Raw genomic sequence first — 15000 nt, forward strand, 5'->3', positions numbered from 1 at the left:
TGTCATTTTACAGTCTTTAGTCAAACCCTGCAGCTGTTGGTTAACTACCTAATCATCTCTGTGTTATGAGTGTGTATTGACACACTCCCTGCTTGCTTCTAATTGTTGTCTGTGTGTTTCCGGAGTGTCTAGGGGTTATTGTGTGTTCGCCATATATTGGGAGTGTGCCTAAATGTAATAACCTAACCATCCGTCAATGAACAGGATCTGGGTCGTACCCTTTTTGGGATAATAAAGTATTCTACCAGTGTACTACTACTATGGGACTTGTCTGTCCCGATGTCTGTCAGGAGTCAAGCACTAAGCATTGAGCAACTCTGAATAATTCCATTTGTATTATTATTACAAATCAGTTAAGTCAGTTAAGAACAAATTCTTATTTACAATGACGGCCTACCCCCCGGGCCAAACCCGGACGACGCTGGGCCAGTTGTGCATCTCTGTATGGGACTCCGAAATCACGGCTGGTTGTAAATACAGCCTGGAATTGAACCAGGGTCTGTACTGAGATGCAGTGCCTTAGACCACTGCACCACTCGGGAGCCCTAATGCTAAGTGCTTGTCTTACCTTGATCAGTCCTTTTATCCTCTCATGTTGCTGCTTCTTACCTATCTATGTTTAGTTTCCGGACTTGGGAGTATGGTGTTGCTGCTTCTTACCTATCTATGTTTAGTTTCCGGACTTGGGAGTATGGTGTTGCTGCTTCTTACCTATCTATGTTTAGTTTCCGGACTTGGGAGTATGGTGTTGCTGCTTCTTACCTATCTATGTTTAGTTTCCGGACTTGGGAGTATGGTGTTGCTGCTTCTTACCTATCTATGTTTAGTTTCCGGACTTGGGAGTATGGTGTTGCTGCTTCTTACCTATCTATGTTTAGTTTCCGGACTTGGGAGTATGGTGTTGCTGCTTCTTACCTATCTATGTTTAGTTTCCGGACTTGGGAGTATGGTGTTGCTGCTTCTTACCTATCTATGTTTAGTTTCCGGACTTGGGAGTATGGTGTTGCTGCTTCTTACCTATCTATGTTTAGTTTCCGGACTTGGGAGTATGGTGTTGCTGCTTCTTACCTATCTATGTTTAGTTTCCGGACTTGGGAGTATGGTGTTGCTGCTTCTTACCTATCTATGTTTAGTTTCCGGACTTGGGAGTATGGTGTTGCTGCTTCTTACCTATCTATGTTTAGTTTCCGGACTTGGGAGTATGGTGTTGCTGCTTCTTACCTATCTATGTTTAGTTTCCGGACTTGGGAGTATGGTGTTGCTGCTTCTTACCTATCTATGTTTAGTTTATCTGTGTTTACAGGAGATGTTTGAATATAGTGATTCTCCTTCGAGCTTGAAAAGCTGGTGAATGGCTGCTTCCTTAATGTCAAAATACGTTCGGTACTTACCAAAGAATGGCGTTTCGCTGAGCAAATATCTTCATTACTGCCGTCGCGGCCGATATGTACTTCTAAAAAAGGTCCCCCCCAAAAAATGAATACCTTATCTGGAATTTTGTTTTTTTTTATAATCTTTTTTATCATCTTAAGTATTGAAGCTGGTTGAGAGAATGCCAATAGTGTGCAAAGCTGTCATCAAGACAAAGCGTGGCTATTTGAAGAATCTCAAATATAAAATCTATTTTGATTTGTTTAACACTTTTTTTGGTTACTACATGATTCCATATGTGTTATTTCATAGTTTTGATGTCTTCACTATTATTCTACAATGTATAACATAGTACAAAATAAAGACAAGCTCTTGAAAGTGTTCTAAATCCTTTGACCGGTAGTGTACACTAAATAAAGCCCATCCTAGAAATATACACTCACTAAAAACATACCCTATATTGTCTACTTAATCTACTAACAAAATATTATTGCATTCCATGTAGCACTGTGAAACAGACTGATATGACGTTCATACACGCTTGTAAAAAAATCAATGACCTTTCCTGCCGCGGGGGATCAGCAGACCTGTGCATGTCAGTCATGAGAGATTTTACTGGAGGTGCAGAAGAGGCGAATCATTGTACGATCTAAACCGCTGTGAAATATCTTTTCAATAACAAACAAAAAGAAAGATTGTATTTTCAGCGGTTTGAAGCTGCTGCACAAAACAGAAAAGTAAAAGATCAAGAGTATAGAAATAGCGCACATAAAACAGATCTACCGCTTCATAAACTTGATGAGAATGACAGATCTATAACTCATATTTCTATGTGTACTTGGTCAGGTCACCCAAAAAAGTACAGTTTTGCAGCTTTAAGCTTGAAAAGCTGGCGAATAGCAAGTGGAATGGCTTCTTCCTGGGCTCGAAGGAGAATCACTATATTCAACGTCTCCTGTAAACACAGATTCTGGTTCAGGTGTTGCTAGGTTGTCTGAGTTGTTGGCAGTATGTATGGGGTTGCCATGGTGTCTGAGTTGTTGGCAGTATGTATGGGGTTGCCATGGTGTCTGAGTTGTTGGCAGTATGTACTGGGGTTGCCATGGTGTCTGAGTTGTTGGCAGTATGTATGGGGTTGCCATGGTGTCTGAGTTGTTGGCAGTATGTACTAGGGTTGCCGGGGGGTTTGTTATAGAGACATGCCAGTCCCAGTATTCATCTGGTACAGGGTTGTGTTCAGTAGGCACAAAATTAAACACATAGATACTATTTGAAATGCAAATGTTTGTTTTTAGTTGCAAAACATTTTGCTACGGTTTGTCCTAATGAACACGACCCTGGTTTGTATGTTGTTAGTCCCTCAGCTACTGTACAGATGTAGGATCTTAATTCATTCATTCATGCAAACTTCTCTTTCTCTCCCTCTCTCCCTCTCCCTCTCTCACTGCCTGGTTGGTTCCTCTCTCCCTCTCTCACTGCCTGGTTGGTTCCTCTCTCCCTCTCTCACTGCCTGGTTGGTCCCTCTCTCCCTCTCCCTCTCTCTCTTTCTCTCCCTCTCTCCCTCTCCCTCTCTCACTGCCTGGTTGGTTCCTCTCTCCCTCTCTCCCTCTCCCTCTCTCTCTTTCTCTCCCTCTCTCCCTCTCCCTCTCTCACTGCCTGGTTGGTTCCTCTCTCCCTCTCTCACTGCCTGGTTGGTTCCTCTCTCCCTCTCTCACTGCCTGGTTGGTCCCTCTCTCCCTCTCCCTCTCTTTCTTTCTCTCCCTCTCTCCCTCTCCCTCTCTCTCTTTCTCTCCCTCTCTCCCTCTCCCTCTCTCACTGCCTGGTTGGTTCCTCTCTCCCTCTCTCACTGCCTGGTTGGTTCCTCTCTCCCTCTCTCACTGCCTGGTTGGTCCCTCTCTCCCTCTCCCTCTCTCTCTTTCTCTCCCTCTCTCCCTCTCCCTCTCTCACTGCCTGGTTGGTTCCTCTCTCCCTCTCTCCCTCTCTCTCTCTCTCTTTCTCTCCCTCTCTCCCTCTCCCTCTCTCACTGCCTGGTTGGTTCCTCTCTCCCTCTCTCACTGCCCTGTTGGTTCCTCTCTCCCTCTCTCACTGCCCGGTTGGTTCCTCTCTCCCTCTCTCACTGCCTGGTTGGTTCCTCTCTCCCTCTCTCCCTCTCTCCCTCTCTCTCTCTCTCTTTCTCTCCCTCTCTCCCTCTCCCTCTCTCACTGCCTGGTTGGTTCCTCTCTCCCTCTCTCACTGCCCTGTTGGTTCCTCTCTCCCTCTCTCACTGCCCGGTTGGTTCCTCTCTCCCTCTCTCACTGCCTGGTTGGTTCCTCTCTCCCTCTCTCACTGCCTGGTTGGTCCCTCTCTCCCTCTCTCACTGCCTGGTTGGTCCCTCTCTCCCTCTCTCACTGCCCGGTTGGTTCCTCTCTCCCTCTCTCACTGCCTGGTTGGTTCCTCTCTCCCTCTCTCACTGCCTGGTTGGTTCCTCTCTCCCTCTCTCACTGCCTGGTTGGTTCCTCTCTCCCTCTGTCACTGCCTGGTTGGTTCCTCTCTCCCTCTCTCACTGCCTGGTTGGTTCCTCTCTCCCTCTCTCACTGCCTGGTTGGTCCCTCTCTCCCTCTCTCACTGCCTGGTTGGTCCCTCTCTCCCTCTCTCACTGCCCGGTTGGTTCCTCTCTCCCTCTCTCACTGCCTGGTTGGTTCCTCTCTCCCTCTCTCACTGCCTGGTTGGTTCCTCTCTCCCTCTCTCACTGCCCTGTTGGTTCCTCTCTCCCTCTCTCCCTCTCCCTCTCTCACTGCCCTGTTGGTTCCTCTCTCCCTCTCTCACTGCCCGGTTGGTTCCTCTCTCCCTCTCTCACTGCCCGGTTGGTTCCTCTCTCCCTCTGTCACTGCCCGGTTGGTTCCTCTCTCCCTCTGTCACTGCCCTGTTGGTTCCTCTCTCCCTCTCTCACTGCCCGGTTGGTTCCTCTCTCCCTCTCTCACTGCCCGGTTGGTTCCTCTCTCCCTCTCTCACTGCCCGGTTGGTTCCTCTCTCCCTCTGTCACTGCCCTGTTGGTTCCTCTCTCCCTCTGTCACTGCCCGGTTGGTTCCTCTCTTTCTCTGTCACTGCCCTGTTGGTTCCTCTCTCCCTCTCTCACTGCCCTGTTGGTTCCTCTCTCCCTCTCTCACTGCCCGGTTGGTTCCTCTCTCCCTCTCTCACTGCCCGGTTGGTTCCTCTCTCCCTCTCTCACTGCCTGGTTGGTTCCTCTCTCCCTCTCTCACTGCCCGGTTGGTTCCTCTCTCCCTCTCTCACTGCCCGGTTGGTTCCTCTCTCCCTCTCTCACTGCCCGGTTGGTTCCTCTCTCCCTCTCTCACTGCCCGGTTGGTTCCTCTCTCCCTCTCTCACTGCCAGGTTGGTTCCTCTCTCCCTCTCTCACTGCCCGGTTGGTTCCTCTCTCCCTCTCTCACTGCCCGGTTGGTTCCTCTCTCCCTCTCTCACTGCCCGGTTGGTTCCTCTCTCCGTCTCTCACTGCCCGGTTGGTTCCTCTCTCCCTCTCTCACTGCCCGGTTGGTTCCTCTCTCCCTCTCTCACTGCCCGGTTGGTTCCTCTCTCCCTCTCTCACTGCCCGGTTGGTTCCTCTCTCACTGTCCGGTTGGTTCCTTCCTCCACAGATGTGGAGAAAAAGGGCTCTGTTCCTGAAGCATCGCTCCAGGGTATGGCATGGTAAACCACGGGCTTGGTGTGATGTTACGTTATATACTGTATGGTAAACCACAGACTTGGTGTGATGTTACGTTATATACTGTATGGTAAACCACAGACTTGGTGTGATGTTACGTTATATACTGTATGGTAAACAGGCTTGGTGTGACACTATACCGTACGGCAGTGTTTCTTCATCCTGGTCCTGGTAACCCGAAGAGGGTGGACATTGTAGTTTTTGCCCTCGTATTAACACACCTGATTCCACTAATGACGATGAGTTGATTATTTGAATGGCGTGTGTGTGCGTGCTAGGGAAAACACTCAAGCCCCTTTGGGTCCTCACGACCAGCGTTGTAAGCATGTCCTGTGTAATATAATGTTTGTGTCATCATCATTGCAAATCAACTGCATTACACTTAAAAAACACTTCAACTTCAACCAGTAAAACGGCTCTCTGGCTAGTTTTTGCTACAGCCTATATCAATGAGCGTTAGCATTCTAGCTAACTGCTGCTGCATCCAAAATAGGTATTTTGCAAAGATCACAACCAAATATAATCTTAGCGACTGTCCGAGCAAGAATCAAAACATAAGACACATAAACACAACATAAACACATAAACACAAAACATAACGTAAGAGTATGAGGAACCAAACAAAAAGTGATTTTGTTTAGAAGTAATAACATAAATCTCAGGCTGTTGAATGATGATGCAGATTTATGATGACTTTCTTACTAGTCCGCCAAGAGTCACGTGAATCTGAGCCTGATTTTTTAAAACCTTTATTTAAGAACAAATTCTTATTTTCAATGATGGCCTAGGAACAGTGGGTTGACTACTTTGTTCAGGGGCAGAAGGACAGATTTTCTACCTTTAAACCTTTTGTTTACTAGTCCGACACAAACCACTAGGCTACGCTACCGCCTCACGGCCATGTGTCTGCTGTAGATATATTACCCTATGGTAGATTGTAGTATGTGATGGGTTGTGCCTGGCAATGTTCCCTCTCATGTTTTCGTCACTGACAACTTCCAGTGGTTTACTGTGAACACTGAGGCTGAACCTGCTTTAGGTTATAGTTTTACTGTGAACACTGAGGCTGTAGCTGCTTTAGGTTACAGTTTTACTGTGAACACTGAGGCTGAACCTGCTTTAGGTTACAGTTTTACTGTGAACACTGAGGCTGAACCTGCTTTAGGTTATAGTTTTACTGTGAACACTGAGGCTGAACCTGCTTTAGGTTATAGTTTTACTGTGAACACTGAGGCTGAACCTGCTTTAGGTTATAGTTTTACTGTGAACACTGAGGCTGTACCTGCTTTAGGTTACAGTTTTACTGTGAACACTGAGGCTGTACCTGCTTTAGGTTACAGTTTTACTGTCAACACTGAGGCTGTAGCTGGTTTAGGTTACAGTTTTACTGTCAACACTGAGGCTGTACCTGCTTTAGGTTACAGTTTTACTGTCAACACTGAGGCTGTAGGTGCTTTAGGTTACAGGTTTAACAGTGGCCAAGAAGGCTACAGTGGCTATTTGTTCATAATATAGGCCTACCAGAGTGGTCTACCTTCAAAAACAATGGAGATAATGCATCCTAACCCTTCCCCTCGGCCCTAACCCTTCCTCTCGGCTCTAACCTCGGCCCTAACCCCTTCCCCTCGACCCTAACCCCTTCCCCTCGACCCTAACCCTTCCCCCCGGCCCTAACCTTGGCCCTAACCCCTTCCCCTCGACCCTAACCCCTTCCCTTCGGCCCTAACCCTTCCCCTCGGCCCTAACCCTTCCCCTCTGCCCTTTCCTCGGCCCTTTCCTCAGCCCTAATCCCTTCCCCTCGACCCTAACCCCTTCCACTCGGCCCTAACCCTTCCCCTCGGCCCTAATCCTTCCCCTCGGCTCTAACCTCGGCCCTAACCCCTTCCCCTCGGCCCTAACCCTTCCCCTCGGCCCTAAACCCTTCCCCTCGGCCCTAACCCTTTCCCCTCGGCCCTAACCCTTCCCCACGGCCCTAACCTCGGCCCTAACCCGTCCCCTCGGCCCTAACCCTTCCCTTCGGCCCTAACCCTTCCCCTCCGTTCCTAACCCTTCCCCTCGACCCTAACCCTTCCCCTCGGCCCTAACCCCTTCCCTCGGCCCTAACCCCTTCCCCTCGGCCCTAACCCCTTCCCCTCGGCCCTAACCCCTTCCCCTCTGCCCTAACCCCGACCCTCGGCCCTAACCCTTCCCCTCGGCCCTAACCCCTCCCCTCTGCCCTAACCCTTCCCCTCTGCCCTAACCTCGGCCCTAACCCTTCCCCTCTGCCCTAACCTTGGCCCTAACCCTTCCCCTCTGCCCTAACCTCGGTCCTAACCCTTCCCCTCGGCCCTAACCCTTCCCCTCTGCCCTAACCCTTCCTCACGGCCCTACCCCTTCCTTTCTGCCCTAACCCTTACCCTCGGCCCTAACCCTTCCCCTCGGCCCTAACCCTTCCCCTCTGCCCTAACCTCGGCCCTAACCCTTCCCCTCGGCCCTAACCCTTCCCCTCTGCCCTAACCTGTCCCCTCGGCCCTAACCTGTCCCCTCGGCCCGAGCCCTTCCACGTCCCCAGAACTGAAGTGTTTGGGTGGAGCTTCTACCATGTTGATTCCCACCTTAGAGATAAGATAAATAAGATAGATAGATGTAGATAAGCTGAAGGGTTAAGTTAAGGTTAAAGACCAAGGGACAAGTGAATATAAGGAGTAGATTGTTGTTGTTTTTCACAAGCTGATGGTTTGTTGACACTCCTCTGGCTTCTCCTGTAAATGAAATGACACATGAACCAGTGAAATACAGTAATATGTGTCCGGTCTGGTGTTATCCTTCCCCCTGGTGAACAGGTGTCCAGTGTTCTCCACCTGCCTGCTGTCTGTACTTTGTTCTCCAGTGTTATTTTCAGGTCTTACGGTTGTTTGTATTGTGTAAAATAGTATCAGTTACAGACTCCTTGAATAGCTTATTGTTAGACAGAGATATGTGCACACTGCCCACAGAATACCCGACCACTGTGACTGACCCAAACTTAAGGAAAGCTTTGACTATGTACAGACTCAGTGAGCATAGCCTTGCTATTGAGAAAGGCTGCCGTAGACAGACATGGCTCTCAAGAGAAGACAGGCTATGTGCTCACTGCCCACAAAATGAGGTGGAAACTGAGTTGCACTTCCTAACCTCCTGCCCAATGTATGACCATATTAGAGAGACATATTTCCCTCAGATTACACAGACACACAAAGAATTCAAAAACAAACCGGATTTTGATAAACTCCCATATCTACTGGGTGAAATACCACAGTGTGACATCACAGCAGCAAGATTTGTGACCTGTTGCCACAAGAAAAGTTCAACCAGTGAAGAACAAACACCATTGTAAATGTAACCCATTTTTATGTTAATTTTCCCTTTTGTTGACATGGGAAACATATGCAAGTGAAATCGATAATAAACAATCTCTCCCTCTCCCTCTGTCGCTCTCTCTCTCCCTCTCCCTCTCTCTCTCTCTCTCTCTCTTTCTCCCTCCCCAGCCTCTCTCCTCTGTCGCTCTCCCTCTCTTCCCCTCCTCTAGCTGGCTCTGTTCTCTCTCTCTCTCTCTCTCTCTCTCTCTCTCTCTCTCTCTCTCTCTCTCTCTCTCTCTCTCTCTCTCTCTTTCTTCCCCTTTCCTCGAGCTGGCTCTGTCCTCTCTCTCTCTTCCCCTCTCCTCTAGCTGGCTCTGTCCTCTCTCTCTCTTCCCCTTTCCTCGAGCTGGCTCTGTCCTCTCTCTCTCTTCCCCTCTCCTCTAGCTGGCTCTGTCCTCTCTCTCTCTTCCCCTTTCCTCGAGCTGGCTCTGTCCTCTCTCTCTCTTCCCCTCTCCTCTAGCTGGCTCTGTCCTCTCTCTCTCTCCCCCTCTCCTCTAGCTGGCTCTGTCCTCTCTCTCCCCCTCTCCTCGAGCTGGCTCTGTCCTCTCTCTCTCTCTCTCCCTCTCTCTCTCTCTGCCCCTCTCCTCTTGCTGGCTCTGTCCTCTCTCTCTCTCTCTCTCTCTCTCTCTCTCTCTCTCTCTCCTGTTGCTGGCTCTGTATCTCTGCTGCTCACTCTGTGCCCCCCCCCCTCTCTCCCCTCCCTCCTCTCTCTCCCCTCCCTCCTCTCTCTCCTCTCTCCTCTCTCTCTCCTTCCTCCTCTGGATGTCTGAGTGAGTGTGGGCTTGTCCCAGGATGTGACTGGACTGGTGAGGTAGTAAAGGAGAGGGGTAGTAAATTAGTGGGTTAGGGGCTCGTTGTCCGTGTTGCACCCAGAAGAAAGCACTCTGGCTGTGTAAAAGACCCAGCTGCCTTTTAGCTGATGCAGACATAGTAGAATTCACAGCTGATGCAGACATATTGGAAGTCACAGCTGATGCAGACATAGTGGAATTCACAGCTGATGCAGACATAGTGGAATTCACAGCTGATGCAGACATAGTGGAATTCACAGCTGATGCAGACATAGTGGAAGTCATAGCTGATGCAGACATAGTAGAATTCACAGCTGATGCAGACATATTGGAAGTCACAGCTGATGCAGACATAGTGGAAGTCACAGCTGATGCAGACATAGTGGAAGTCACAGCTGATGGCTCTCAAGAGAAGACAGGCTATGTGCTCACTGCCCACAAAATGTTTGTGAGAGGTAGAGGGTGTGGAGACTGGGAGATGGGGTACTGGGGGACTGGGTACTGGGTACTGGGAGATGGGGTACTGGGGGACTGGGTACTGGGGGAACTGGGGGACTGGGTACTGGGGGACTGGGTACTGGGGGACTAGGTACTGGGGGACTGGAAGACAGGGGGACTGGGGTATTGGGGGACTGGAAGACAGGGGGACTGGGGTATTGGGGGACTGGAAGACAGGGGGACTGGGGTATTGGGGGCCTGGAAGACAGGGGGACTGGGGTATTGGGGGACTGGAAGACTGGGGGACTGGAAGACAGGGGGATTGGGGGACTGGAAGACTGGGGGACTGGAAGACAGGGGGACTGGAAGACTGGGGGACTGGAAGACTGGGGGACTGGAAGACAGGGGGACTGGGGTATTGGGGGACTGGAAGACAGGGGGACTGGGGGACTGGAAGACTGGGGGACTGGAAGACAGGGGGACTGGAAGACTGGGGGACTGGAAGACTGGGGGACTGGAAGACAGGGGGACTGGGGTATTGGGGGACTGGAAGACAGGGGGGATGGGGTATTGAGGGACTGGAAGACTGGGGGACTGGAAGACAGGGGGACTGGAAGACTGGGGGGATGGGGTATTGAGGGACTGGAAGACTGGGGGACTGGAAGACTGGAAGACTGGGGGACGGGGGACTACCTGGCCCAGTGGTTGTTGTTGTGCTACTGTAAATCTATGAGCAGTGAGGATTGTCCTGTCCAGAGGGCTAGCTACTGTAAGGAGCAGACAAGGAGGACTCTTGTGTGAGTGAGGAGTACTAGAGGATGTTTTCACCATGTGTTGACTGGGACTAGTAGGTTTATGGCTCTATGAGGAGGATGCTATTCATATCTATTGGGACAGGGCAGAATCACTGTGTTTGTGAGGGTAGACTAAAGAGGACGTCTGTGTCCAGTGTGTCTGTGTCCAGTGTGTTTATGTTCAGTGTGTCTGTGCCCAGTGTGTCTGTGTTCAGTGTGTCTGTGTCCAGTGTGTCTTGTGTCCAGTGTGTTTATGTTCAGTGCGTCTATGTCCAGTGTGTCTGTGTCCAGTGTGTCTGTGTCCAGTGTGTCTGTGTCCAGTGTGTCTATGTCCAGTGTGTCTGTGTCCAGTGTGTCTGTGTCCAGTGTGTCTGTGTCCAGTGTGTTGGCTGGGCGTCTGTGTCCAGTGTGTTTGTTGTGCCAATTCTATTAGCATGTGATCCAGACTGTAGCTGTGTTAGTACGGCCAACTCTAGCATTATGTGGTTCAGTTGCTTAGTTATTTATAGGTTCATGTGAACAGATGTACCATCAATGACAGGGAACAGGTCTCCTCTTTCTCAATAGGGCACTCCTTCCTGTGTGTGAGTCAGAGCAGGCTATTTCTTCCTCTGCAGGCTGTAGCCTACCGCTACCGAGGCTGCAGTGCTTTTTTTTTTATTTTTTTTATTTCACCTTTATTTAACCAGGTAGGCTAGTTGAGAACAAGTTTGGGCAACATGGCTGGCATCGCCTCTGGGGGGGGGGGGGGGGGGGTGGTCATTCAGAGTTTCAAAAAAGGTGCTCTAAATAAGAAAATACAATGGAAGTACGTTTAGAGTTCAAAGGTCGAGACAATATTAGCCTGAACCTAGATCTATTGCAGTCTATCTGGCAACACAGCACAAACAGATCTGGGATCAGGCTAGGGCCAGGCTGGATGCACAGGGATATCAGAGGAGGCTGGTGGGTGGAGGTACAGGAGGACAGGCTCATTGTAATGGCTGGAAGGGTATACTAAGGCAATGTGAAAATTCTATAGCAATATAGAGTGTGAAAGAGGCAGTGCGTTTAAAAGACAACTAATAGAAACCAAACTCATTCTGATTGGCTGGGCCTGGCTCCCCAGTGGATGGGCCTGGCTGCCAAGTCGGTGGGCCTATGCCCTCCAAGGCCCACCCATGGCTGAAACCCTTCCCAGTCGTGTGAAATCCGTAGCTTAGGGCCTAATGAATCATATTTAATCAGCTGATTTCCTTATATGTACTGTTGCATGTTGTGTTTATATACTTTCCCAGTATATAAACAAGCCATTTGCCACACAGACCTTCCATCATCCACTGAACTGGACTGTGTGTGTTTACAGGAAGTAGACCCTGACCTCATTCACTTTGAACTGGACTGTGTGTGTTTACAGGAAGTAGACCCTGACATCATTCAATTTGAACTGGACTGTGTGTGTTTACAGGAAGTAGGCCCTGACCTCATTCACTTTGAACTGGACTGTGTGCGTTTACAGGAAGTAGGCCCTGACCTCATTCACTTTGAACTGGACTGTGTGCGTTTACAGGAAGTAGGCCCTGACCTCATTCACTTTGAACTGGACTGTGTGCGTTTACAGGAAGTAGGCCCTGACCTCATTCACTTTGAACTGGACTGTGTGCATTTACAGGAAGTAGGCCCTGACCTCATTCACTTTGAACTGGACTATGTGCGTTTACAGGAAGTAGGCCCTGACCTCATTCACTTTGAACTGGACTGTGTGTGTTTACAGGAAGTAGGCCCTGACCTCATTCACTTTGAACTGGACTGTGTGTGTTTACAGGAAGTAGGCCCTGACCTCATTCACTTTGAACTGGACTGTGTGTGTTTACAGGAAGTAGGCCCTGACCTCATTCACTTTGAACTGGACTGTGTGTGTTTACAGGAAGTAGACCCTGCCATCATTTTCTTTGAACTGGACTGTGTGTGTTTACAGGAAGTAGGCCCTGACCTCATTCACTTTGAACTGGACTGTGTGTGTTTACAGGAAGTAGGGCCCTGACCTCATTCATTTTGAACTGGACTGTGCGTGTTTACAGGAAGTAGCAACAGCAACTTTAGATCGTTAGAACACATTCATCGAAAGCCACAAAATATACCTGAATGGACTTCTGTAAATATGTAATAACACGGTAGTCCCCTTACATTTGTAAACTTTTACAGATCAAACAACCATGAAAAGGTAGGCTCTCTCTCCCTCAGTTATACACATCAACAACAAGATCAACTAATGTTAGCCAGAGCAAGATGAGCTACAATATAACAAAGAAACCTTAGATAAACTCTCTCAAACTTTTCAGCGAGTTGTCTGTCAAAAATTGCTTAAATTGATAAACGATGGTGAATTGTAGCCTACTCGTCTATCTGTGCAGCATGTCTGCCAATGATGCATGCTTGTCCCAACCAAGCACCCAATCTAACTGGCTAAAGTTGTCTAGCTTGCTAATTAGCTACTTCCAGACACAAATGAGAGAACTCCTCACTCCGACCATTTTACTTGCCGTAGCAGAGCTGGTTGGGCTGCTTACATGTTACTGAGAGCTGGTTGGGCTGTTTACATGTTACTGAGAGCTGGTTGGGCTGTTTACATGTTACTGAGAGCTGGTTGGGCTGTTTACATGTTACTGAGAGCTGGTTGGGCTGTTTACATGTTACTGAGAGCTGGTTGGGCTGTTTACATGTTACTGAGAGCTGGTTGGGCTGTTTACATGTTACTGAGAGCTGGTTGGGCTGTTTACATGTTACTGAGAGCTGGTTGGGCTGTTTACATGTTACTGAGAGCTGGTTGGGCTGTTTACATGTTACTGAGAGCTGGTTGGGCTGCTTACATGTTACTGAGAGCTGGTTTGGGCTGTTTACATGTTACTGAGAGCTGGTTGGGCTGTTTACATGTTACTGAGAGCTGGTTGGGCTGCTTACATGTTACTGAGAGCTGGTTGGGCTGTTTTACATGTTACTGAGAGCTGGTTGGGCTGTTTACATGTTACTGAGAGCTGGTTGGGCTGTTTACATGTTACTGAGAGCTGGTTGGGCTGTTTACATGTTACTGAGAGCTGGTTGGGCTGTTTACATGTTACTGAGAGCTGGTTGGGCTGCTTACATGTTACTGAGAGCTGGTTGGGCTGTTTACATGTTACTGAGAGCTGGTTGGGCTGTTTACATGTTACTGAGAGCTGGTTGGGCTGTTTACATGGTTACTGAGAGCTGGTTGGGCTGTTTACATGTTACTGAGAGCTGGTTGGGCTGTTTACATGTTACTGAGAGCTGGTTGGGCTGCTTACATGTTACTGAGAGCTGGTTGGGCTGTTTACATGTTACTGAGAGCTGGTTGGGCTGTTTACATGTTACTGAGAGCTGGTTGGGCTGTTTACATGTTACTGAGAGCTGGTTGGGCTGTTTACCATGTTACTGAGAGCTGGTTGGGCTGTTTACATGTTACTGAGAGCTGGTTGGGCTGTTTACATGTTACTGAGAGCTGGTTGGGCTGTTTACATGTTACTTGAGAGCTGGTTGGGCTGTTTACATGTTACTGAGAGCTGGTTGGGCTGTTTACATGTTACTGAGAGCTGGTTGGGCTGTTTACATGTTACTGAGAGCTGGTTGGGCTGTTACATGTTACTGAGAGCTGGTTGGGCTGTTTTACATGTTACTGAGAGCTGGTTGGGCTGTTTACATGTTACTGAGAGCTGGTTGGGCTGTTTACATGTTACTGAGAGCTGGTTGGGCTGTTTACATGTTACTGAGAGCTGGTTGGGCTGTTTACATGTTACTGAGAGCTGGTTGGGCTGTTTACATGTTACTGAGAGCTGGTTGGGCTGTTTACATGTTACTGAGAGCTGGTTGGGCTGTTTACATGTTACTGAGAGCTGGTTGGGCTGTTTACATGTTACTGAGAGCTGGTTGGGCTGTTTACATGTTACTGAGAGCTGGTTGGGCTGTTTACATGTTACTGAGAGCTGGTTGGGCTGTTTACATGTTACTGAGAGCTGGTTGGGCTGTTTACATGTTACTGAGAGCTGGTTGGGCTGTTTACATGTTACTGAGAGCTGGTTGGGCTGCTTACATGTTACTGAGAGCTGGTTGGGCTGTTTACATGTTACTGAAAGCTGGATGGGCTGTTTACATGTTACTGAGAGCGTTGGTGACTAACTAGGACTTTCTGTGTCCACGTTACGGACACCGGTCATATTCAGCGGGTGTTGCACTTTCGTAAATTCATCCGTTATTCTGCACTCTGGCACACTCAGACGAGAGTGCTCTGAAATTGGAGTAGATATGTTACGGTTTTCTTCCTGGGAAGGAGGGGAGGACCAAAATGCAGCGTGGTTATGGTTGAACATCTTTAATAAAGATGATAACGTGAACAATATACATATACAAAATAAGAAACCATGGAACAACAACAACAAAAAAAAACAGTCCTAACTGGTGTAAAACACAGAGACAGGAAACAATCACCCACGAAATACCCAAAGAATATGGCTTCCTAAATATGGTTCCCAATCAGAGAC

At 48.7% G+C, this 15000-nt stretch overlaps 1 protein-coding gene across 3 annotated transcripts in view; it reads left to right on the forward strand.

Annotated features, from left to right (window-relative positions):
- LOC109886375 (anoctamin-5) overlaps positions 1 to 15000 on the forward strand; it is a 77122-nt gene that overhangs the window by 15638 nt on the left and 46484 nt on the right. Inside the window, exon 4 of one of the 3 annotated variants that reach the window (XM_031832953.1) lies at positions 5001 to 5042. The exons of the other annotated variants lie outside the window; for them this stretch is intronic. Within the exon in view, the coding sequence (XP_031688813.1) occupies positions 5001 to 5042 (42 nt within the window). The remainder of the gene's footprint in view (positions 1 to 5000; positions 5043 to 15000) is intronic. 3 annotated transcript variants of the gene reach the window in all.

Source organism: Oncorhynchus kisutch, linkage group LG10, assembly GCF_002021735.2.
Source record: "Oncorhynchus kisutch isolate 150728-3 linkage group LG10, Okis_V2, whole genome shotgun sequence".
Classification (NCBI taxonomy): Eukaryota; Metazoa; Chordata; class Actinopteri; order Salmoniformes; family Salmonidae; genus Oncorhynchus; species Oncorhynchus kisutch.